We start from the raw sequence: 26,460 nt of genomic DNA, 5'->3' as shown, positions 1-26,460 counted from the left end.
TGCACCCCTGTACCTCACATACATGTACCTCAAAAGTCCCCCTATTGAAAACTCCATACCTGATTGTTATACCTTTGTAGAAATTGTGTAGTTTGATTGGTCGAGAACCAATCACGTGCCTACCGTGCAGCAAATACGCATGTATCATGGCTAAAGATGCGCGCTACAGAACTTTGAGAAGAGGAATAGCAATGTTACCAAGGTATAACAAAACAATTGTTGCACGCTGTGACTGGGGTCCATGGGTTTTGTACACCCTCGGTGGCAAATGGCACCCTTCCATTTCCCCCCTCGGGTGTACAAAACGCCACAGCGTGGATCCCGTCACAGCGTGCAACAATTGTATACTGGAACATAATCTTTCTGAAAATTATGTATATGCTAAGCGCCTTGAGTACCTTTATAGCAGATACATGCACAAAGACTTCAATTACCCGGTATATTATGATTACTTCTTGTCCCTTGCGAGTCATGTATACAGTGTGAATTGTGTATACATTGAACTAAAAATATACCCAAATTAGATCTAAATTGAAGCATTATGTCACCCATAAGTTATCTATTTGTTTTGGTAAATCCCCACATATTGTATTTTCAGCAATCTCAAGAATCTGTTGATGAAGATCATCAATGCTTTGACTGGCATCAAGAACCTGTAAGATATAAAAACAGTACACAAGGTTAATAGATTCATAATGACAACATGACATACTTAGACATGAAAGATCCCAACATCAGCAATTATTGGATAATCAGTTTGCAGTTTACTGTGTAGATTATCATGATCTTGGATAACTTGTCTTGCTATTTATTCCACTGTAGCGAAGTTAATTTCAGAATTCAGGAGATTATTCAGAAAAGGAAACAACTGTCCTGCTCAAAAAGGGACGAAATATTTTGTCTTTTCCATTGCGGTGTTTATTGGCAGATTATTAGAATGGAATCTGCTCCATTGTTCAAACCATGCAAGCCTCCTATTTCCACCATTATCCGGAATTCAGACTTCACACATCCTGCTCACTGACTCGTGACTCCAGTGTCCGATCAGTATTGCTCTCTATTGATACGTCTTACAAGCAATAAATAACAACTTTCAGACTGGAAAAAGGTACTTTTTCAAAATGTCCACAGATTTACATTTAAACTTACAGGGTTTGAAGATAATGATAGTGGAAAGCTTCCCTTCCAATAAAAAATTATTTTAGCATGTAAAATCCAATTAACCAGTTATGATATTATACCATAATCATAGCATTAACTGGTTAATACGTTTTTACATGCTAAAACTGAGACAATTTTTTCTTTTTACTCATTTCTAAAAAACTACAGCACCTCATGTAAAATTTCAAGGGCAGCTTTCTACTATCATAATCTTCAAACTGTGTAAGTTCAATGTAAATCTATGGACATTGTGTTTTGTGTTACGAAAAAGTACATGTATAGACCATTAAAAAAATTATTCTCGTTACAAAAAGGGTTGTAAACAATTTATTTTGTCCATAGAACGAGCCAACTAAATTACCTAATTGAAACCATATTTTCGCTACTATCCCGTGCTTGTATAATCCATGTTTAAATGCATTGAAACACACACAGGGCAGTTCGGAACCCACAATAAAACTTTTAACCTTTAAACCTTGTAATATAACAGCTTGGAATAACAGGATTTGACTGTATATGGATTCAGAAGCTATCGTGTGGGTTCAACTGATTGGTTCTTCTGAAAGAACAGCAATAGTTCATGAACAATTGTATGGGAGTGCCCAGTGTACTGGAGTGTGTCAGTGTACTGGAGTGTGTCAGTGTGGTAGTATATTGCAGTACAAATACTGCAGATACAATAGCCAATGGATCTATTAAACGCTTCTCTGGTGTGACAGTTGTATCAGTGTTTCTCAGGAGCTATAATACAAAATGATTCCAGCTCAATCCCAATCTATGACATGGTCTAGGTCAGCAGGTTGTTTGACACAGATTCAACACCATTTATTCTTATCAACACCAAACTGCAGTGAAGTAAGGCTTTTGGTACACAAGTCTTTCTCGTGGATTTGTGCATTTTTTCCCAATGTAACGGCTTTAAGTTTGCATAAAAAACTCACCCTCCAACTTTCTTCTTTCAATAAGTCAAAGTTGTTTTTCACTTTGACCTGAAAGGCTGTAGATTCATAACGTTCATCACCAAAGTCGTCTCGTTTCTCAGCTTCTTCAGGTTTGACTTCTAAAAAGAAAACTAGATCTGGCTTTGGTAGTCCTACGTCTGACTGTTTGCACCAATGTAGGTCAAAACCCTGCATTTAAAAATGAATTAACATTGTTGACATAATTGTGGACAGTTGGCTGCAAAGGACCGATCCGGCCTGTCAATGTATATTTGGCACGCGCGGCAGAATCGTGCAGAATGTCATTGGGAGTGTTCGTACACATGTCTTGCTCACGTGTGCGGTGGGCGGAGCTTAGTGGAAAGCCGGAACGGTCCAATACACACTAAAGTTCAGTGCAGTAACATTTTCACATAAACTGTACATTGTTATCACATCATTGGTATGGAGTACCCAACTTTGATGTCCACTGTAAACCTGTCCCATGTCCATAACAATTTTGCGCACATGTTGGAATAATTTTAAATTTTTTCTTTTTTTGCTAAATTAATCTTCAACCCATTCAGTTTATGTCAAAAGAACATAAACAATGTTCATATGTAAGTATGTACATTTTGTTTTATCAATTTTTTTCTTCTTTTGCTAAGTTAATCTTCAACCCATTCAGTTTATGTCAAAAGAACATAAACAATGTTGGTATGTAAGTATGTACATTTTGTTTTTCAACTTTTTCTTTTTTGGCTAAATTAATCTTTGACCCATTTAGTTTACGTCAAAAGAACTTGGGGCTGTCCATTCTACACATGAGAGCATGCGTCACTACCATCCCTTATGTTATGTTAGTGCCGCGACACGTGACACTAAAAAAAAGGGGGGCCTACAGTGTAACCTACTGAGAAAAATACACACAAACTGGTGCACAATGTTCTGTGTTAATGGGACTTGTATTCACTGTCCTGCTTTCGTGAGTCCAAATGACGGATGGTGGGGTAGAATCTCCAATTTAATGAGGAAGAAATTTGTTCAGGATTCTACCGAGCCATTACCATAATAAGGAGTCATGTGACTCCCACCCTTTGTGCCTAAGCACAACTATTTCCTCACATTGTCATGCTCACCCACCCTTTAGTTAGCTTGCCTGTGGACGGCCCATTTATAGGGGCACAAAGGCGGGAACTGAATTATTTTCTTTCAATTGTGGCATACCTCTAGCTACTAAACAATACAATCACACGTGAGTCCTCATTACGGTAATGGCTCGGTAGAATCACTTGTTTAGCTGGGAGATTATTTGGAACAAAACTTACGAGTGGGGATTGTTTACTTTTGAAAGTATTTTTATTAGTATTAAAAGAGAAAAACAAGCTCACTGCTAGCATAGTAGGGCCTTGATTCAGTCAATAACCTGAGTGTTGGGTCGTGGCCTAGCAGTTAAGAGCACCGGACTCAAACTCTGGTGATTCTGATCAGCAGAGTGTGGGTTGGAGGCTTGGTCCGTGTGTCCTTAAGCAAGACACATTAACCATGATTTTCATTGACAAAACAAAATATTAATGACTAGTAAAAAAAAGTTGCCTTTTAACTTAAATGGTTAACGGGAAGAAGATTTGAATCTGTAAGCAAACTGGTTTCTAATGTCACCTGGTAACAAAAGGAAACATAGTTTTTTATTTTAAATGTTATTGCGACGGTTGAGAGAAAAAAGACAAATGTGATGCGTTCAAGTAAAATTATTAATTTTTTTTACCCTTGTCATTAAAAAAATAATAAAAATTCATCAATCATCTGAAAAGTGCACTTTATAAGCAATACTTTACTGTTAAAACCTTTTGTTCCGAAAGTTGTGAAAGCAGAAATACAAAGTGATTTGAGAAAATGAAACAGAGAGAAAGGGATTTAAAAAAAAAGTTATATTGTACAGCCCGCACCAATACTACATGTATGCTGAAACGCCTTTTAAAGTTTGACAAGTGTGTTCTTAGTTCTAAACATGCAATTATCATGGACAGCATATGGCCGTAGATAGCTCGCTTTCTCGACATTACAACAGTCTCAAAATAGCACATGGTGCCAATCAGCAAACTTTATTCCTTTTCTATTTTTAACCTCTCAGTGATGTTATTTATCAGAGAGGAAGTCGCCAAAAGGTTGAATGTTGTACATTGAGATACAAAAACACTAAAGCACTTACATCTTTTGCAGCTGTAAAAGCTACTCCTGAGTATGCATATCTGTCAACCACCAAAGTTGTGCCTTTATGTAACTGTTTCTCCATATATGGCCTATTGATGAAAATAAAAGAAAATCATTTCAGTTTAATTGAAAAAACTTCCTGTTTTTAACAAAATAGGCATCAAGTTTAATTAAAATACTTCACCTGATGCATGCTGTTTCCATTTACTAAATTATCAAACACTATGCAAATTAAGAGTGTTTATGCAAAAAAGCTGATTACGATGGAAGCAACTTGCAAAATTGTTTTAGACAGAAAATTTCAAGTGTTACTCAGATTAGATTATGTTTGCAAGCATCGAGTTCCCAAATCAGTGTTTTACCTATGGATGAAGAAAAACAATGCACTTTAACTGGTCCCATCATACAAATACTTGATAACACACAATAAATAGTAATTCAAATGACTTACACCATTTCCCATCTATTGGCTGAGAACAACAAATGAATTGCATTATCTTGTAGTTCAGATTTCTTCTCCAAGTAAGATCCAATCATCTTGCCAATCACTGTACTTCGATCTGAAAAATAATTATACAAGTACCTAGTTAACAGGATCTGGAAATTTGTGTAGAATGTGTGCGAAGAAAACATAACAGCTATTCCAAATCGTAGCCTGGCATGATACGTTGGGCAGGTGCGATTTTTTTCATTCCAATAAAATTCCACCTCACCATCCTAGTCACTCTAGAAACACACTGTGTCTGCGCGAATTTAAGTTCCAAGGGTCGTGTCCCACGACTTAGAATGTCGAGTGGCGGCCGTCGGGAGGAGGGTTACATTTTTGCAAAGTTCTACATATTGCTTGTTACCTAGTTGAGATAACGTAAGCCTCCGGAGGGTTCTGACTCAAACTCAAACGGCAAACGACAATCGGGTCCAACACCTACAATTTTGACAGCTAGTCAACAGATTTGCTCAATTTTTACCACTTTCGAAAATCATGACACAAATTCTAGGAACACGAACTTAATCCTGAAATGCTCAATGTCTAATGAATCCTTTCCTAGTACGTAGCACCATTGAGAAAATGTTTTGAAGAAAAATGCCAAAAAACTTACAACAGTCACCTGGTCACAAAGGCAGTGCGGCAATGCATTTGTGCTGTCCGTTTACAATGCGGGATTGCCCGCCTTGTTATCCAGCCAGAGCTGCCAACATTTGCATCGTGCAATCAGAGAGGTTGTATCATTGTGCACACTAATCAGGGAGATGTTTAGAATTACATTCAACACCCACACACACACACAGAGCAGAGAAAAAGTTTGGATAACTTTCAGTATGGCGCAACCACTTTTTCACTCATTTTTACAAAAACTTAAAAAGGGATATCTCATTGAGGTAAATTAGATACTTTATTATTTTATATCGAATGAAAAAGTGGTGGCGCCATACGGAAACCTTTTCAAAAGTTTCCATAATAATCAAGGAGATTCTCTAATTTGTTTAGACTTTAGTTGCGATTAACGTAAACCCTCCTCCCGACGGTTCCCGCAACTATTTTTTTATTTAATCATAATGGATCCTATGGACAGATTGGTTGATTTTCAGGGAAAATTCTGCAGAATCAGGGAGAGTTGGCAACTCTGTGTTACCAAGTAAGTTTTTATGCTAATAATTATTTTGAGTGTTTACCAAAGATAATAGTGTCCACGTTTGTAGTTTAAGAACAAAATTTAGTTTAGTCCAACTGGCTTGTTGAAAATTGCTGGCTGGTTGAAAATTGCTGAAAGAAGAGGATTCATTACAGTTTGTTGGGAGTAATTAAGGCATTGCTTGTATTTGACCCCATCTATCATTCATTATGAAGAGAATTACTAGACAGGAGTCTGTATCTGAAAATGAGAGTGTAAAAAATTTACATGTGATGGCGGCGTCCAGCCCACAGCTGTAAACAACACTGCGACAGGCGCAACATCAAAAGGTGCATCTAGTGCACAAACCACTGAATGCATGGTGTGTTCTAAAGAAGGATCTAAATGCGACAGGGCAAAAAGTTGTCAGAAGTGTGTTGTGTTCATGAAAATGTAATAGCGCCCTCTTGTGACGGCTGTAGTACAGAACGCCATGTTGGAATAATGTAAGAATTACGAAGGCTGAATAAAGAAGTGTTGTGTTGAATTCATCTATCTAGAACTGTATTACTTGAGATTACATGTACGCGTGTACATAACATATTTGGCGACGAGGAGAAATATAGATCATACTGAGATTATCAAAGTACAATGGCATCGATTTCACTTCCTCAATTTTACCCGATGACTCCAGGGACTGTTCCCGTTCCGTGGACCCAGTGGCGAGGTATGTTTGAAACGTATACTATTGCTTCAGGTACAGATACATATCCAGCGGCACGCAAACGTGCATTGCTTTTGCACTGTCTCGGTACTGAAGGACAGCGCATATTTCATACACTACAACTAAATGCAAAGGATGTGGAGAATGACAATGAATACGAAACTGCACTCCAGGTTCTAGACAGACACTTCCAGCCTAAATTAAATGTGGTTGCTGAGAGATACAAATTCCGCAAACGTTCCCAGTTGCCAGGGGAATCTGTAGATGATTGCATTCGTGAATTACGTGCTTTGGCATCAACCTGGAACTTCCATGACATGACAGATGAGATGATCAGAGATCAGTTTGTGGAGCGTACCAACTCTACTAAAGTTCGAGAGAGACTATTGATTGAACCAACATTGACACTTGCTGATGCAATTACTATTTCACGTCAAGTTGAATCTGCAACTCGTGAATCTCAGATTATCGGGGAAAATTCCAGTCACATGCCACAGGCTGAAGTACATGCAGTTACGCGGCGTAAACCCCATCGGAATAAATACAAAGCACGGCAACGCTACAACAACGCTACTGATCAACCACAACCTTCAACTTCAAGTCCAACACATCCACAGTTACAGTGCTACAGATGTGGTGATAAATCCCACAAGGCAAATGATCCAAACTGCAAAGCTAAGAATGCTTCATGCTCTAAATGTGGAAAAACAGGGCATTATGCACGCATTTGCCAGTCTGGACAGAGATATCAGTCTACACGCAATTCAGTTCATGGAGTATTCGCGGATAATGAGAATGATGGGACATCTGCCCATGGAATTTCAAATGTCTTGACAATCCAGCACATTTCACATGCAGATAGCATAAAGTGTTGTTACTATGGGCACATCCGTTCCACTTACAATGATTGTTGATACTGGTGCTGCTGTATCAATAATTCCTGCATCCATATTCGGAAAGTTCTTTGCACGAGAGGCATTGCAGCCAACATCCGCTAAACTCACTACTTGCCTGCACGAACCAATTACAGTACTGGGTACATTTCACACCACTATTCGTCTAGCGAGTGATCCTAAGCGTTGTGCCAGTGCACCACTATTCGTCTAGCGAGTGATCCTAAGCGTTGTGCCAGTGCACCACTATTCGTCTAGCAAGTGATCCTAAGCATTGTGCCAGTGCACCACTATTCGTCTAGCGAGTGATCCTAAGCGTTGTGCCAGTGCACCACTATTCGTCTAGCGAGTGATCCTAAGCGTTGTGCCAGTGCACCACTATTCGTCTAGCGAGTGATCCTAAGCATTGTGCCAGTGCACCACTATTCGTCTAGCGAGTGATCCTAAGCGTTGTGCCAGTGCACCACTATTCGTCTAGCGAGTGATCCTAAGCATTGTGCCAGTGCACCACTATTTGTCTAGCGAGTGATCCTAAGCGTTGTCCCAGTGCACCACTATTCGTCTAGCGAGTGATCCTAAGCATTGTGCCAGTGCACCACTATTCGTCTAGCGAGTGATCCTAAGCGTTGTGCCAGTGCGCACATCTTTGTCGTCCAATCTGGAATTGCCATCATGGGACTAGATTTGATCCGAAGCCTTGGCATTACAAGCACAGGTGGTAAGATTATGCTCGTGAATGGTAGTGATTCGCAAACTCCATCCTCCGATCCTCCAACTCCTTATGCGCCTACTTTTACATCCAACACTACTGCGGTGGACATGCGCAAACAATATCCAGAACTCTTCAGTGAAAAGGTTGGACTTGCAAAGAACTATGTACACAAAGTTAAAGTTCGTCCATCCATTGTTCCTGTTCAACAAAAACTCAGAAATTTGCCATTCTCGGTTCGCGATGAAGTTGCTAATGAACTCAAACGTCTCGAAGATGCAGAGATAATCGAGCGTTTTGACGCCAGTGAATTGGTGTCACCACTGGTGGTCGTGTACAAAAAATCCGGTCGTGTACGACTTTGTGTGGATCTCCGTGAAGGAAACAAAGCTGTCATTGTTGACAATTATCCACTACCCAACATTCAAGAACTACTTGGTGAGCTTCGTGGAGCCAGTGTTTTTAGCTCCCTTGATTTGAATTCTGCTTACCATCAGTTACAACTACATGAAGACTCGCGTGACCTCACAGCCTTCATTACACATGTTGGCTTGTTCCGTTTCAAGCGGTGTGTTTTGGATTAGCTTCTGCACCGTCTGCATTCCAAAAACTCATGTCATGTGCTCTTAGTGGTCTCAATGGAGTACAGTGTTACCTTGACGACGTTGTCATATCCGGTCGCAATCAGAAGGACCATGATGCAAATCTCCATGCAGCATTGAAACGCCTTACAGAGTTAGGTGTTACTCTGAACTATGACAAATGTCACTTTAATATGCAGACCCTTCATTTCCTGGGACATACAGTTTCATCTGAAGGTCTTACTCCTGATCCAACACATGTAGAGGCACTTCTTAATGCTCCCATCCCTACTGATCCAACAACACTTCGATCGTTCATGGGACTTGCTTCGTACTATGCCAGATTTGTTCCGAACTATGCAACCGTGGTTGAACCACTCCGTACACTCCTTCGGAAGGATTCTCAGTTCATTTGGGCAGAGGATGCACAATCATGCTTCGCGTCAATCAAACAGCATATTTCCAGTGCTACTACACTTGCGCTATATGACCCTGATCTTCCTACAGTCGTGTCTACAGATGCGACAGCTTACGGCATAGGTGCTGTACTCGCACAGATCAAGAACAATGTGGAAATTCCAATCGCATTTGCATCTCGATCGCTGACAACTGCAGAACGCAAACATTCAGTTTCTGAAAAAGAAGCGGCTTTGCTTGTGTATGGGCATGTGAAAAATGGTACAAGTACTTATGGGGTCGTCGTTTCACACTTCGAACGGATCATCAAGCTCTGACTACATTGCTATCCACACGCGGCACAGGTCACAAACCAATGCGTATTGCTACATGTAGATGGGCAGCACGCCTGCTAAACTTCAACTACGATGTTGAGTTTCGTGCTGGAGCACACAATAGAGTTGCTGATGCTCTATCTAGACTGCCACTTCCTACTACAACACATGAAGCTGAGCAAACTGATGATGAAATTATTGTTCAGTGGATCTCCGCATTATTTGCTGATGCTTCAGCAGTTACAAAAGCTGAACTACAAAATGCGACGGTAAAGGATGAAGTCCTTAAGTCAGTCTCTAAGTACATCATGTCCGGTTGGCCTCCGAAACATGAAGTCACAGCTGAGCTATCACACTACTTCACATTCAAGGATGAACTGTCAGATGTTGATAACTGTATTTTGCGTGGTAACCGGTTTGTCATACCTCCTGCTCTCCAGCCTACCCTGATTACCATTGCGCACCAAGGACATCAAGGAATTGTACGCACCAAACAACGACTTCGCGCATGCTATTGGTGGCCTGGTATGGACAAACAAATTGAACATCAAGTTCGCAATTGTGCTGCTTGTCAGAATAGTGACAAGACGGCATATACTCACATTCCGCCATTGCAACCAGTTCCACTTCCAGCTCAACCATGGCATAAGCTTGCTATATTTGTGGTCCCTTTGAATACGGCCCACAGGAATGTAGATTTGCGATTGTCGTTATGGACTACTACAGTAAGTGGCCTGAAATTGCGTTTTCTGCCAACGTCAATTCGCAGTCCGTCTGCTCCATGCTTGACTCTATTTTTGCGAGGGAAGGGCTGCCTAATGAGATAGTTGAAGACAATGGGGCTCAGTTCGTTTCTGCAGAGTTTGAGTCATACTTGAGCAAGCGTGGTATCAAGCACATTCGCACATCACTATACCATCCGCAGGCTAATGGACTCATTGAGAGATTCAATCGCGTTCTCAAGCAGACTCTACAAATTGCTACTCGCGAACGTAGACCATGGAAAGTCGCAGCGCTTGAACTACTATCTGTGTACAGAGCTACTGAACATGCAACTACTGGGAAATCACCTGCAGAACTCTTGCACAATCGACCTATGACAACTACCCTGAACATTTGACCTACAGAGATTGCAACAAAAGGTTGGATTGATGTTCGTAATCGTGTTGGACAAAAATACAAGCAGTACACTGACCAGAAGCGTGGTGCAGTGCAACCGCGTTTTCAGAGAGGAGACTATGTGCGTGTCAAAAATCCGCGACATGTTCATAAAGGCTCAAATCGCTATGGACCTCCTCATCGTATCACTCAATCCAAAGGTCCATCTACTTACCAACTCGATGATGGTCGCACATGGAACGCAACACACTTGACCATGTCTCAGAAATCATTCGATCAAGTGCCTACAGCTCAAACAAAAACTGATACGCCTAAACCTGAGAACCGACCTAAGAGACAGATTAGAAAGCCTACTAGGGCTAAAGACTATCAGATGTAACTTTAAGAATACTGTTCATTTCATGCCAGTTCAAGCAAAGTGAAAGAAAAACAAAAGTGTTCCTTAACTGATTTAACTTGATTACTTTATTGATTTTTTCAAACTCATGGATCTTTATACAGTTATCTGTTTCCTGGACTACCAGAAAGCGTTTGATTCGGTCCGACACAAGAGACTGTTAGAAAAACTACAAGCATATGGTTATGATGGAAAAGTTTCTAATTGGATCAAATCCTTCTTGACCGGAACAACTCAAAAAGTGTCTGTAGGAGGAGCGTCGTCAAACTCGAACTGATGTAATGAGTGGCGTCCCCCAGGGGTCGGTACTGGGACCCATCTTATTCATTTTGTACGTCAACGACCTACCAGACCACGTGAAAAGTAACATCAAAATGTTTGCCGATGATACCAAATTATACAGTACAGTAAATAAAGTAGAAGATGCAGCTAAGATTCAGGACGACTTAGACAACCTCCAGAAATGGTCAGAAAAAATGGCTGCTACGTTTTAATGCTGGTAAATGCAAATATGCATATTGGATCAGGCAATCCACACTGCAACTATCACATGGGCCAGACAACCTTAGGCACAACTGACATAAAAAAAGACCTTGGAGTGTTTATATCCAACGACTTCAAGCAGAGCACACAATGTACGAAAGCTGCACTAAAAGGGTATGAACAGCCTTCGAGTCAAGAAAAGATCTTTCAAGAACAAAGATGTCGACAGCTTTTCAATTCTGTACAGGACCTACATTATAAGGCCACATTTGGAGTTGTGTTCAAGCCTGGAACCCTGGATTAAAAAAGAAAAAACAAGTTTTAGAAAAGGTACAGAGGAGAGCTACCAAGTTGGTGCCACAGTTGAAAAGCCTGCCCTATAATTACACAGAAAGACTTCTTTCAAGCCCTGAACTTACACACACTAGAACAAAGATGACTGAGAGGTGACCTTATTGAAACCTTTAAGTAGGGTTTTCAGCTGTCCACTGCAAAGTGAAGACACGCACACAGATCACCCCATCGAACATGAAATATCATGTTTTCAACTCGATGAAAAAGAAATAAAACATTATTCAAGTGCGAATTTTTTTATACGAACGAAAAGCTTGAAATCTCAGCTTTGCGATCATGTACACAAACGTATAGAAATTCGTCTGGCTCCGTTACGGGAGACGATAGCCGGACGAAACCGAAATAGTTCTAGGAGTATCGTAGCGTCATACGTTATCGACCCTCACATGTTTTCGAACCCCAACTTTGATTCCCATTTACTGCGAGATTGTGCAAGCAGAAGATATGCAGTTTACTCACGGTCTGTATTTTTATCAGGCTTAATCATGCTGAGAATAAAGTTTCCTGATTTGGTTATGCTCAAACATTTATAAAATGATTGATTTTTGGTACAAATCACTAGTGCATTATTATGCCAACATTCAAATGAGTCAAAGAAACATCATCCAACCTCGAAAGTTCAAAACAAAATTACTATCTGCAAGATAAAACAGGATGAAACTTTCATCCTGTTTTAAGTCACTAGATGGATCACGTGAGGTGGCTACTATTTGGGATTCTATGGTGTGCCAATATGAGGAAAAATTTAAAATATTTTAAGTGAAAATGAAAAAAAAAATTTTTTTGATTAACTGTGTACTGTAATAAATTCTGATAAGCGTACAAAATATTAAGTCTATATTAAATTTATTAAAGAGAATCTATCATAGATTGGTTTCTTATCTCCTGAAACAAAACATTACTGGTCTAAAATGGGGGAAAACGGATTGTTATGTGTGTGTGTTTCAAGGGGGGTGGGGTGTTTTACTTCCAATTCCATGCCGATGTGTGCTTATTATGATATCTCTGGATTCTAATTAATAATAGTAGCCATAAATGCCTTGGGACAAAAATGTAATTAAATTTGTTAAGTTGTAATTGAATAATATTTTTGATTTATTTTGCACGCCATACTAGCTTTGGAATATTAAATAAAATACCAAGCAATGAAAGGTGTGAAAACATATGACGTTGCTCCAATGTCGTGCATGCATAAGCACTGTACTGTAGTGGCGGACTGTCTCTCGCAACGAAAGCCAAAACTTTAAAAATTTCAACACACCATGAAGTGTAAGTGTTATTGTTAAAAAATTGAATAGATGATTTGAAAAAAAAACATTCAGTTTTTGATTGTGAACAATTTTCCTGTTATCCTACTGAAAACACATGACACCAGGATACTTAAAGTAGTAAGTAGACTAACGTACCTGGAAACCTCACTGGTTCAGCCGTGACACCTTTCTGATTCAATGCTTCTACGAGCTTTTTACATTGTGTTGATTTTCCAGCTCGATCACAGCCCTCGAGAACAATCAAAGCCCCTCTTTTCATATTGAAAGACAAGGTGGATGAAGATATTATAGAGATTGCATAGGAGTAAAACAGGAGTTCCGAATGCAGAACCTAGTACGTAGTAGGGTGATGAAGGGGGAAGAAACAACTCTCTCGAGGATGAATTTCGCGCGCGTTCCTGGCGGCGGCGCGCGGATAAAGACAGGGTAACAGTGTCTCGACTATAGAGGGCGTTTATCTGCTCACTTTTTTGACACTAGCTAGCTTACACACAAAGTACACGTCCTCAACTCTACTCTAGCTCATGAGCTTAGCTAGCAAGGTCAACAAAGTAAGTTTTGGATTGTTTGTTTATGATTATTTAATTCCACCAAACGTTAGCTCACAAGTAAATTCAATGTTTCACATCATAGGCATAACATTTGCAAAAACTGTGACATTTTACAGCTGAATAATAAATGATTATGTTGGGCGCTATCGGTCAATCTGCGCGATCAACCGATTGCGCTGCGCTATCGACCGATCGCGCTGCGCTATTGAAATATCTATTGGTCGCGCAACAATCGGTCGATCGCGCAACAATCGGTCGATCGCGCAATAATCGGTCGATCTCGCAACAATCGGTCGATCGCACAACAATCGGTCATTCAAAGTCTTTTAGCTTGCTTTGTGTGTATTAAAAATGGAAACAAATACAATTTTAAAAAGAAATTTTTAACGATAACTTTGCTACCTTTCGCCGACTCTAATTTCATCGATTCGTGCACGGCACATCCATCTTGGAATATGACGTCATCGGCCTGCCGAGCTGTGGGCCCGTGAGGGCGCGAATACAAATCAACGGCTGTTTTATGTGATTTCACAAAAAATACACAAGCTTAATTCACATAAAACAGCCGTTGATTTGTATTCGCGCCCTCACGGCCCACAGCTCGGCAGGCCGATGACGTCATGCTGATTCGCATATTCCAAGATGGTTGCGCGAAAGTCGGCAAAAGGTAGCAAAGTTATCGATAAAAATTTCCTTTTTAAAATTTTATTTGTTTCACTTTTCAATACACACAAAGCAAGCTAAGAGTTAGGTGAACACATTCAGCCGGTTTATACTGCCGGGTGGCTCGCAGATGAGGCTCCAGAATTTTGTTATTCCTTAGCTGCATGAGGAAATGGTGTGGACGTCGTGTGGCTAAGGATTCAGCTATCCTTGGCCACACAAGTGGGGCTAAACCCACACAAAGTGTGCGTTAGTTTAGCTTCCCTTGGTCGACCCCGTTGTGTGGCGTTTTTTCTTTCCAGTACGAACGTGTGCAGATAATTACCCACGTTCGTCCTGGAAAAAAAACACGCCACACCGGGGTAGACCCAGGGCAGCTAAACGAACGCACCCAATGGTAGGCGTTGCGTGCGCGATTCGTAGAAACTGCATAGAAACCGCCCCCATATTCCTTCCCACAACGCATTGCGTTTCTGAATCGCGATAAACCTTATGGAGGTACAATACCTCTAGAGAAGTATCTTGGTGTCATGTGTTTTCAGGATAACAGGAAAAATTTTCACAATCAAAAACTAAAGGATTACAAAAAAAATCATCTATCCAACTTTTTTACAATGACACTTACACTTCATCGTGTGTTGAAATCTTAAAAGTTTTGCTTTTCTGTTGCGAGAAATAATCCACTATTTTACAGTGCCAACGCATGTATGACATTTGAGCGACGTCATTAAATGTTTTCAAACCTTTCATTGGTTGGTATTTACTTGAATATTCAGAAGCTAGTACGGCGTGCAAAATAAATAAAAAAGCTCATTCAGTTACTATTAAACAAATTTAATTACATTTTTGTCCCAATAAATATGGCTACTTTGTTAGAATCCGGAGATTTTGCAAGGCATGACAGTAAAACACCCCAACCCCCTTAAAGCACAAACACTTCAAAACGATCTGTTTTTCCCCATTTCAGACCAGCAATGTTTGGTTTCAGGAGTATTAAACCAATCTGTTATAGTTTCTCTGTAGACATCTATATTATAAAAGCGCTTAAATCGCATGGGCGCCGCCATGTTGTTTTCACGTTAAGTGGTGCCCACACTCTGCTAAAATGATGCGTCCTGGGGTCAATTTTGGGGTACCCGTGGGTTGGGGATATGTGTTGTTAGTGACGTCACAGTCAAAACGCGACCGTCCAGTAACTTCGCGCGTACATACAGTAAAGAACAATGCATGGGATCGAGCTAGGCACGACGACAAGATGAAGGCTGGTGGGGGTTATTAAAGCATGTTGTGGGACAGGGAGAAGGAAGTGTGGTACGTCTGTTAGAAGGGGGCGGGGGAATGGCAAAAAAATGAAGGAAACATAGTAAAAGGGCTGGGAAAATAATACGGAAGGGCAAAAAGAAAAAGGAACTAATGATGACATTGGACAGGGAAAAATAAACTGGACAGAAGAAATACACATAACGGAGAACCGCCTGACTGGCGGGACCCGCGCGGAACGGGGAAAGTTATGGGCCGAAAAAAAGTGTACAGAACAATTCACGGGCGGGATGTAGGGGTGGAAGTACGGGTTAGATTTAGGATGGGGACAGGATGAAGGGGCACAACGTGGTACGTCTATGTAATGGGGGACGGGTGGGGGAACGGCAAAAATAAAATGACGGGGAAAATGAACAGGGCTGGAGTAGGGATTGAAAAAATTAAAAGGGACTATCGTGATATGGGACATGGAACAGGAAAATATTAAACTGAATATCAAGCCCATGAAACGGGAAAGAACCACAAACGGGACCCGCGCGAAACTGGAAAATATGAGTTCTGGGCAAACAGTGGCAAGCAAAGAACAATGCCAATGCACGGGATCGCGGGGACGGGAGGGACGGAGGCGTGGGTTAAATATGGGACAGGATAGGGAAGGGGCACACGGTTGGACAGGGAAGTGGGGGAAAATGAACGGGGTTGGTGAGGGGGAAAAAAGACTTGAAAACGATACAGGACAGGAAAATAAAAAACTGAACGGGAACAAAATAAACGAAACAGGATATAAACCGGACTGGGAAATAACCACTATCGGGACCCGCTGGAACTGGAAAACACTGGATGGGTTGACAAATAATGCCGAAACGGAAAAAAGACAAACAAGGGTTAGTGTACGATTTCACAAAGCACTAAGATTCGTCTTAACTTTGGATGGGTGGTTTGCCAGGGTGGTTTGCCAGCGTGATTTGTATTGTGACCCTGCCCAGCCACTTTAACCCTACCCTGTACACAACGCTACACTTGCAGCATTTTATACGTAGAGTTTTCTAGCGGGGTTGCCGCGCTTCGCGCGGCATCCCGCTAGTATTATTTATTCTGTTTTTCAGAATTTATTACTGTCTGCAGTTAATCCAAAAAAGATTTTTATTTTTATTTTCACTTATTTTTTAAAGTTTTTTTCCTTATATTGGCACACCATAAAATCCCAAATAGCAACCACATCAAGTGATCTATCTAGTGACTAAAGGAGAATGAAACTCAATCTAGCAGATGATAATTTTGATTTGAAATTTAGAGGTTGGATGATATTTCTTAGACTCATTTAATTGTTGGCATAATAATGCACTAGTGGTTTCTAACAAAATTCATCATTTTATAAATGTTTGAGCATAATCTACGACAGAAAACTTTATTCTCAGCATGATTAAGCCTGATGAAAATACAGACTGTGAGTAAACAGCAGAGCTTCTGTCACCGGTGGAGCTTGCACAGTCTCCCGGTAAATGGGAATTTACATCAGTTTTCATTTTGACATTATCGGTCATTTAGTATGACCGATATTATTAATGTCAAAATTTAGTATGACCGATATTATTAATGTCAAAATTTTGAAAAAGGAATACAGCGTCCCAGTTACTGGGTCTACACATGACCGTACTTGGCTTGGCCAGGTGGTCGGTCGGTCTGGTGAATTCTATCCCCATCTTTTTTTGTTAATCTTAATTATAGTCATACATTTTTGACCCCCAACTTTTATTCCCATTGTTTACCGCCAGACTGTGTAAGCTCCATCAGTGACAGAACTTCAGAAGCTCTGCTGTTTATACTCTTGAAGCAAGGTCTGTGTTTTCGTTAGGCTCAGCCGTTCATAAAATATCATGCTTTTAACTAAGCTTGAATAAATTTACCTGACGTAGGTTTAGTTGCGATAACGTAACCTTCCTCCCGACGGCCGCGGGGAGGTTTTGTCACCAAAGGGAGAAATGGTCCAACACGTACAATTTTGACATCTAGTCACCAGATTTGCCCCATTTATACCACTTTCGAAAATCATGACACAAATTCTAAGAAGACAAACTTGAAAAATTATATGATTACTTCAACATAGACAGAGACACAATCACCAGAGGCAGCCAACTTCATTCTTGGGGACTTCAATTCATGCCGTTTGAATCATTGTCTTCCCAACTGTCATCAATATGTAAATTGCCCAACCCGGTGTCGCGGTCTCAGATGTCCGGCGTGCTAAAAGATCCGGGTGACGTCACCGGCATTTCGGCACGCAGTAGTCACGGTCGTTGCGGGCGTGAGTCTCCTGTGCTCTGCCACCGCCGCAAATAAATGTTTGAGACCTCTTTTGTTATCGTACGAGATGCTTTTTCGACTGGCAGCCCAAAACCCTCTATCTGGCTTTCAGATGAATCTTCTTCATATCATAATTTCCTCAAATACTTTATTATGTGATTACTTTTTTTGCAATACTGTCGTAGACGCTCCACTCATTCACCACACGATTTACTTATGAACGCCGCCATGACAGCTACGAGCTCGAGCAAAACAGTCGACTCAGCAGGGCACTAAAATCGACTACTTTTGCTTGCTGTCCGCAAGTATGGCATGACGTAGTTCTAATACTACTGTATTTGGTAATCCGGATCTTTTAGCACGCCGGACATCTGAGACTGCCATGCACCGGAACCTTGTCTAGACCTCTGCTATAAGAACATCGGAGGTGTTTACCAAGCTAAAGGATTGGCAGGACTTGGAATTCAGATCACAATATGATTCAGCTGACCCCTTTGTATCAACCCAGAGTGCGCACCGTACTCGTTCAAAAGCTGAACAGCAAATCATGGACTGCAGAAGCTACTTCGGAACTTTGCCATTGTTTTGCAATCACTCACTGGAATGAACTCATAAACACTGCCACTGACTTAGACGATGCTTTGGAAGTAGTCTCTGCTAACATATATTACTTTGTTACTATTTTCAGTCGTGTGTATTTTCTCTGGTTAGATTCATTATTGCAGAAATTAAGAAGTCTGTTCTGGGAGAATAATACTTCATTAACTTGGAAACTGCACAAAACAGTGACACATGTTTTTTTATTCTGAATTGCAACATTTTATCATGTTTTATTAAATGTTTTATTCATTTTAAAAACTTAAAATGACTTAACAACTTATTATTTTTTGTTGTTTTTATTTTCAGTGAAGTTGAGTATCAGCACAGGACCCAGTGATATCAGTGTACATGTCGATGAATATGATGAAAAAGCAGTGTATGTGAGATTCAGCAGTAATACACTGATTAAGCAGACAGTCAATGCTCTAGAGATGCATCCTGCTTGTTCAAAGAGAACCACCAACGTATGTGTAATTGCAGTTTTTATGCATTTATCCACCATGTGTACATGTGGGCTTTGATTTGCTTCAAACTGTCAGAGAGGTACATGTATGTAGATCCTGCTACATGCATTAACTGTTGTACATGTACATGCATGTAAGTGAAAATTCAAGATGACATCCAACTCAACAAGATATGACTGCTTAACTGCCCCAACGATAGCAGCCAGTGACAATGAACATGACGCTGTTGGGCTTAATATTGGCAAAACACAACAAGAGACTTCTAGTACGGTTCAACTGGCAAATCCACTTTCTAGAAAGTTGAACAAGATACTTGAAATAAGACTTGATAATGACAAGGTAAGTTTTAGTAAAAATCATCCACTGTGTATTAAAGTTATGTAATCATGTACATTTTATAAGCCTTTTTACATTATACATGTTGCACGCTGTGACGGGATCCATGGCTATTTGCACACCCGATTGGGGCAAGTGGCTCCCGAGGCGAAAGAAGTTCTGTTGTCATCATAGAATCATCTTCAAATATTATTACGACGGAATAATGAATAGTTTAATCACAGTTGAAAAAGGGAGTTACATACAACAGGAAGCTCAAGAAGGATTCATCCTGTTCACAGTTTTGCTATTGGTTGTAAATTTGTAATGTAACATGTACATGTACATGTACCTGAATCAGCCCAAAGGTGTTCCAATGTGTGAATGGACATGCAGGCTTACAATACATGTATACTGAAATTATTTGAGTTGATTTCAAGAACTTACCACACGGTCCTTGCAATCCGTTAAATTGCGCAGCCACTTTCCTGCTGGTCTAAATTTGACATGCAATCATTACACTGTTATGAAGACTTTACACCAAAAACACCTAATTTCTTGGCTACAGAATAAATTTTACACATGGAAAGTTTCTTTTTTATTGGCCCACAAGATGAACTAGTCTCTCACCTCCAACCTAATAATAAGTATTAAGTAGTTTTTACCTCGCAGCTTAATAGGTGGAATGGCTACAACATTTGTTTGAATGTCCAGAGGTCTGTCCGACTGGGCACCTTGGTTACGGGACAATTCCAGTTAGAAGTGAGATCTATGGACTTGTAAATTGAGCAGGGAATGCCCCAAAGAAGTTTGAGGTTGTTATGGAGATGAAAAGGTCAAATTCAAGGTCATGGTGCTGAGTAATGGCTAACTGGTTTATGGATGGTACATGTAACTCATGTTTTTGCACCCTTACCATAAAGGCAACTTGAGTCATATAATGGTAAGGTCATTGTGCTCAGGTATGGTATAGGTGCGTGGTGCATAAACTTGAGTCATGTAATGGTAAGGTCATTGTGCTCAGGTATGGTATAGGTGCATGGTGCATAAACTTGAGTCATATAATGGTAAGGTCATTGTGCTCAGGTATGGTATAGGTGCATGGTGCATAAACTTTTTACAATTTCTGATATAAACCTCCCCATCTTTTGAAATACTTTTTTGAAGGATATTTTGGAAGCATTGAAAGCTTTGTCAGAGTTTTTTGGTGAAAACACCCTCAGGAGTCGAAGAAATCTGCGAGGTGAGATTGAACGAAGAAGCCTTGGAATAAGTGAAGAATTTGCACAAGCATTTGAGATAGTAAAAGAGGTGAGCTTTGAACATCCATCAAGAGTTCCTGCCTGTATGATTGTACCATCTGATTACATGTTGTTTTCAGATCTTTATGATTGTACCATCTGATTACATGTTGTTTTCAGATCTTTATGATTGTACCATCTGATTACATGTTGTTTTCAGATCTTTATGATTGTACCATCTGATTACATGTTGTTTTCAGATCTTTATGATTGTACCATCTGATTACATGTTGTTTTCAGATCTTTATGATTGTACCATCTGATTACATGTTGTTTTCAGATCTTTATGATTGTACCATCTGATTACATGTTGTTTTCAGATCTTTATGATTGTACCATCTGATTACATGTTGTTTTCAGATCTTTATGATTGTACCATCTGATTACATGTTGTTTTCAGATCTTTATGATTGTACCATCTGATTACATGTTGTTTTCAGATCTTTATGATTGTACCATCTGATTACATGTTGTTTTCAGATCTTTATGATTGTACCATCTGATTACATGTTGTTTTCAGATCTTTATGATTGTACCATCTGATTACATGTTGTTTTCAGATCTTTATGATTGTACCATCTGATTACATGTTGTTTTGAGATCTTTATGATTGTACCATCTGATTACATGTTGTTTTCAGATCTTTATGATTGTACCATCTGATTACATGTTGTTTTCAGATCTTTATGATTGTACCATCTGATTACATGTTGTTTTCAGATCTTCTTCTAAAAACTTCGAGTGATACATAATCATAACCCGTAAAACCATTGTAAAATGACTAGTGCACTGCCAGTAAATCTTGCGCCAAGCTAGTCCCAACAAAAGTCAATGTCTGATTGTGCACATAAGAAAGCTTTCAAAAGCTTTTATAAATGCTGACCTGAACTTTTGACAAATAGCGCCCTCGTGCCATTTTCAATGCTTCAACTCGATGTACCCACATGACAACAGGCTATGATTTAATAGATGTTAAATTTGCATCGGGGATAAAGAATATTAATTTTTTGGTTTTTACCCATACACCGATGTGTGTTAGCACTGTATACTCGGTACTTTCCCGAGTCCTGTGAAAAAATATCACAGGCATGTTACTCGGGTGGGATTCGAACCCACGACCCTTGCAATTCTAGAGCAGTGTCTTACCAACTAGACTACCGAGGTTGCCCGGCAGCTAGAGACAGTTCGAATCCTATGTTTTGGCAGGGTACCGCAACGATATAATAGATGTTAAATTTGCATCGGGGATAAAGAATATTAATTTTTTAAAATTTTGTTGTTGTTGGTTTTTTACCCATACACCGATGTGTGTTAGCACTGTATACTCAGTACTTTCCCGAGTCCTGTGAAAAAAATATCACAGGCATGTTACTCGGGTGGGATTTGAACCCTGTGATCCTCTTTTTACACTATAAATAGTGTTTTTTATTATTTGTTGTCTGTAATTTTTTCACAAAAGTTTAGATTGTAAATAAAGTTGTACACTTTGTCAATTGTTAATGTAAACTCACATTGATTCAGCTCTTACACTGTCTAATTAATGAGGGTTATTATAGCTGTTTGGGTAATCATGGAGACATTCTTGATTTATGTGGATCTTGAAATTCATTTTTTTCCCCTCCAAGTTGATTTATGTCTTAACAGTAAAGTAAGATTTGTTGTTTTTCTGGTTTCACCTTTTGTAGGGTTTAGATAGTATTCATGATGATGTCGAATCAATGAGATCAAGTTGCCATGATATGACCAAGCGATTAAAGGTATGCAATCCAGACATTTATTACATATCATTTCATGCACATTTTAAAGGTATCAACTCATGATATATTAAATTATCTAATCAGTACCATGCTATAACCCCCTATTGCTTTGTCATTCAGTATACTTTTTTACCATTCCCAATATCAGCAAAGTTGGTGAGTCAACTGTACAAATTGTCCATTCCTTCACATCACAAACTGGACATTCCATTCCTTCACAAACTGGACATTCCATTCCTTCACATCACAAACTGGACATTCACACAATTGTCCATTCCTTCACATCACAAACTGGACATTCACAGAATTGTCCATTCCTTCACATCACAAACTGGACATTCACAGAATTGTCCATTCCTTCACATCACAAACTGGACATTCACACAATTGTTCATTTCACTCACAAACAATATTTTTCCTCCCATGGCCAAACAAATACAATACTTTCAGTTTCAATCAAATATGAAAAATACATCGTACAAAAAATAAGTTAAACAGAGTTTTTATTGTGACAAATTATATTCTGTAGGCCTTTTGCATTTTAATTGATGTTAAACAAGTATTTTCTACATGTGTACAGTAGCTACATGTGTGTTCTGACACTAAATTTTCTTGTCCAATAATAACTTCTACAAACAAAACTTATTTTTTCTGCAGTTCTTAATAAGTAGCCTTTGAATATCTCAGCTACATTATATATCAAGCAGTGAACATTAAGTTGAATGGACATGACAGAGTGTTTCTTTTTGAGACCCCAGTGATGTTCAAACTTGCTTTACTTGTGATCTTAATAAATGATGAGTGTTATTTGTGGGTTTTTACCCTGCAGCCCGATCAGCTGAATGGGTATTGTCATTGCCTACGACGTCCATTCTGCTGGGCACTTTCAAATCCAGACACTTAATTGGGAAAGAAGTGACATTTGGACTTGGGTGGGGGGTTGCCATTTTGTATTGATTTGAAGTTGGGATTGTTGTGGGATCAAACTTGAAAGTTGAAATAGGTTGGTGTGCTAGGTGTTATGATGGTAACTCCAGTTAGAAGTGACATTTAAACTCATGGTCACCCATGAACAAAGGAAAGTTTTCAATGTGCTTATGGTCCAAAGTTAACAGGGCGCATTGCCTTCAAATCCAGTTCAAATATCTCAAAATGTTGCTGTTTGCAATTTGAACATTCGGTCTACCATTTTGTAGAGTCAAATATTTGTTTAGCTACAAAATAACATACATGCGCCCACCACTAAAAATGTCCTAGAGCTACAACACTGTTGCTCTGTCTTTTACACAAAAGCACACAGTGTTAAGGGATACTTACTTTTAAAAAACTTTACGAACCATTACATGTACCTGTAGTTCATTTCTTATAACAACGGATTTCATTTGCCAAGTCTTGATCATTGTAAGTGGAGGGAAGGACAGGTTATGGGTTTGAGCAACAACTTACCAATTATCTTTAAGAGCTTTTTTTTTTAACTCCTGAGGATTCTTGGGATGAATAACTGGTGATCTTTGCCTGGTTGATCAATTTCCCGACCACATTATGTTGTGTTTCCAGTTTGCTGTTTTTGCGCCATTTTCACTCAAGTCTTGGTCTCTGTCTTGGGTGTATTGGTCTTGACTACAACACTGAGTTGGCAGTACATTCAATTTACGTTGGTCTCTGTATTTTCTCTATTGTTTAGCAGCTTTCTAAATTGACCATTAGATGAAAACATAACAATGACCAATTAATTGTCATAGCCAAGTACACCAGGACCATCCAAGCCAAGTTGATACTTATATTTACCTTCTATCTTGACAGTGTGACCATCTCTTAGTGCATTAATCTTGTGACTGGAAAAACAAGGAGTTTTAAATCTGACACTTTAAAGTAAACTCAGGGACAAAGAAGGTTCTATACAGTTGTTCTCTCTATTCTTTCAAATGTTTGAACAGGCAGCCAGGGAGCAGACATCTGACTTGATTAGTAAGACAACAGACCTTCATAAGGAAAGGTAATTTGTAAGTCAATGCTTGCACCAACACCTCAATCAAACTTGTCCAACCTTTTGAATGCCATTCTTGTGCCATCTTCTGGAACCGAAGGTCTTAAATTACTAAGCCAACATTGCACTGTTTTGTTCCTGTTGTTAGATCCTTGCATACAGCTATTCCTCATTTCGCATTGTTAAAGCCATTGGACACTTTCGGTATAAACAGTACTTCGTGTATCCCAACAAACCTGTGAAATTTTAGCCTCAATCAGTCATCGGAGTCGGGAGAAAATGACAGGAAAACCCATCCTTGTTTCCGCATGTTTCGCCGTTGCATGACATGTGTTTAAAATAAATCCGCAAATCTCGATAGCGAGAATTGATATTGTTTTAATGTTTTCTCAAAATTTGACACCATCACTCACATATCACTACAAATAACCCAACCTAGTAGTTGTCATTCCATGTACATTGTATGGTTCTCACTATTTAAAAAAAAAAAAAAAAAAAAAACAGTTTTAAATTCAACAAAATGGTCCAAACATTTAGTGTAGGTTTCATTGATAGTCTTCTTGTCTCTAGTGCAACAGGGACCTTTTGGTGATATGATGGAGATCAATTTCTCCTCTAAAAGCAAACAATGTTTCTTAGTTTGCTAGTTATGTTTTGTTTTCTATACAGTCACCAACTTGACATAAGAGCAAATGTTACTGATGCATTTCTAGCCAAATTCCAGCTAACATCTGAGGAGATCAAGGCATTGAGGGGACCTAGAAATGGTCAGCTCTTACAGGTAAGTTAACCATTCTCAGAAGGCCACATTTATTTATTTATTTATTTATTTATTTATATCCCTTTTACCAAGGGTGAGCCAAATAATAGTAGTTAAGAACAAACAAAACAACATCTAAAGTAAACAGATGTTTAGGTTTAGTTGAAGCATATACGTATAAAATTTAAAAACAGTTTTCACAATTTTGTCCCAGTTTCAGTTACAAATGTTTAAACATTTGTTCATTGAGAGAACCTTACCTTCAACAAATTTAATTAAAAATTAACCCTCAATATTGAAATGCAACTTAAAAACTAAGTTATATGTCAAAGGTCAGCTGTTTGCATCTATACAAGCCTTGAACACAATCACAGACATGTCACAAATAGATTGGTCATCTGTTCAGGCTTCATGAAATCATTTCAATGTTTTATAGTGATACATGTTCAGGGGTTTGATTGCTATGTTAAAAGCATGAACATTTATCCAGTCGCATGGATTGGCAAAATGTTTGCTGTGCATGGGCCAACTGACACATGACCCTTGTAGGAAAGAGACCTGCTCCCAAATATTATTAAATTATTTTATCATGTTCATTTTTTCTCAAGAAGTCATATCACTTAAGTTGATCATTTAAAAGAAACTGAGGGAATGGATTATTATTGTGGGGTCATCAACACAGATAATACTGAGCAGTGCTCCGTTAATCAGACTTTCAGAGTTTATATTGTTAGGTTTTTGAAAGCCAATTTCAAAGTTTGATGTAGAAGTAATGAGTCAAATACTATGTAGCACTTCACTGCCAACAATTACATGAGACTGAGACTCCTTATGTTTACATCTATTTCTCTCTTTGTTTGTCATTCTAAACTTAATCTAAATGAACAATATTCACTGTTGACACTACCTTTTTAAAATAATTGCCATTGTGGCACATTATTGTAGCAAATTTGTTTTAATAAGTTTAATGTCCGTACAAGGTCTTGATAAAATTGCTGTTTTGTGACATTTGTATTGGAGAAAAAACTTGTCCCAAAATGGCAATTTTGTTATTCACGGCAGAGTTCAGCCATTTTTAAAATTTAAACAAATTTTACACAATATGCAAATGTCCCACAATGGCAATTATTATTAAAAAGATAGAAGTTTAAGCAACAAATGTTTGCCAATAGACTGTGTAGAATTCTGTAGGTATATTTTCAACACATGAAATCGAAACAGCCATATACGCTTAAAATAATCTTGAAAGAGAGTCAAGCTTTGAAATCTTGTTAATACACAACAGATACAAGAAACAAATCAAGTATTGTCAGACTAGACGAAGCATT

General features: G+C 39.1%; 2 protein-coding genes across 3 annotated transcripts in view; one reads left to right on the top strand and one right to left on the bottom strand.

The window, feature by feature from the left end:
• Positions 1 to 282: 282 nt before the first annotated feature.
• On the bottom strand, positions 283 to 13,572 carry LOC117298860 (thymidylate kinase-like). The gene is made up of 5 exons (XM_033782215.1): positions 13,306 to 13,572; positions 4,747 to 4,855; positions 4,294 to 4,384; positions 2,103 to 2,291; positions 283 to 653 (listed from the first exon to the last, which is right to left on the bottom strand). The coding sequence occupies exons 1-5, from the start codon at positions 13,427 to 13,429 to the stop codon at positions 540 to 542; spliced, it is 627 nt and encodes a 208-aa protein (XP_033638106.1). The 5' UTR covers positions 13,430 to 13,572; the 3' UTR covers positions 283 to 539.
• Positions 13,573 to 13,642: 70 nt separating this feature from the next.
• Positions 13,643 to 26,460, top strand: part of LOC117298593 (conserved oligomeric Golgi complex subunit 6-like) — a 39,707-nt gene continuing 26,889 nt past the window's right edge. Inside the window, exons 1-7 of one of the 2 annotated variants that reach the window (XM_033781912.1) lie at positions 13,643 to 13,721; positions 17,420 to 17,482; positions 18,855 to 19,351; positions 20,495 to 20,638; positions 22,314 to 22,385; positions 24,323 to 24,381; positions 25,042 to 25,153. In XM_033781912.1, coding sequence (XP_033637803.1) covers positions 19,163 to 19,351; positions 20,495 to 20,638; positions 22,314 to 22,385; positions 24,323 to 24,381; positions 25,042 to 25,153 — 576 coding nt within the window. In that variant the 5' untranslated portion in view covers positions 13,643 to 13,721; positions 17,420 to 17,482; positions 18,855 to 19,162. The remainder of the gene's footprint in view (positions 13,722 to 17,419; positions 17,483 to 18,854; positions 19,352 to 20,494; positions 20,639 to 22,313; positions 22,386 to 24,322; positions 24,382 to 25,041; positions 25,154 to 26,460) is intronic. The other variant, XM_033781911.1, reaches the window with a different exon arrangement.

Source organism: Asterias rubens, chromosome 13 (genome assembly GCF_902459465.1).
Source record: "Asterias rubens chromosome 13, eAstRub1.3, whole genome shotgun sequence".
Lineage (NCBI taxonomy): Eukaryota > Metazoa > Echinodermata > Asteroidea > Forcipulatida > Asteriidae > Asterias > Asterias rubens.
Note: the sequence above shows the minus strand (reverse complement) of the source record. Positions and strands in the feature narration are given on the sequence as shown.

Coding starts and splice junctions, on each gene's coding strand:
- LOC117298860 (XM_033782215.1), bottom strand. CDS start 13,429: ATGAAAAGAGGGGCTTTGATTGTTCTCGAGGGCTGTGATCGAGCTGGA. Junction 4,856..13,305: donor TGAACCAGTGAGGTTTCCAG/GTACGTTAGTCT, acceptor ATTATTTTTCAG/ATCGAAGTACAGTGATTGGC. Junction 2,292..4,293: donor CTTTTACAGCTGCAAAAGAT/GTAAGTGCTTTA, acceptor TTTTAAATGCAG/GGTTTTGACCTACATTGGTG.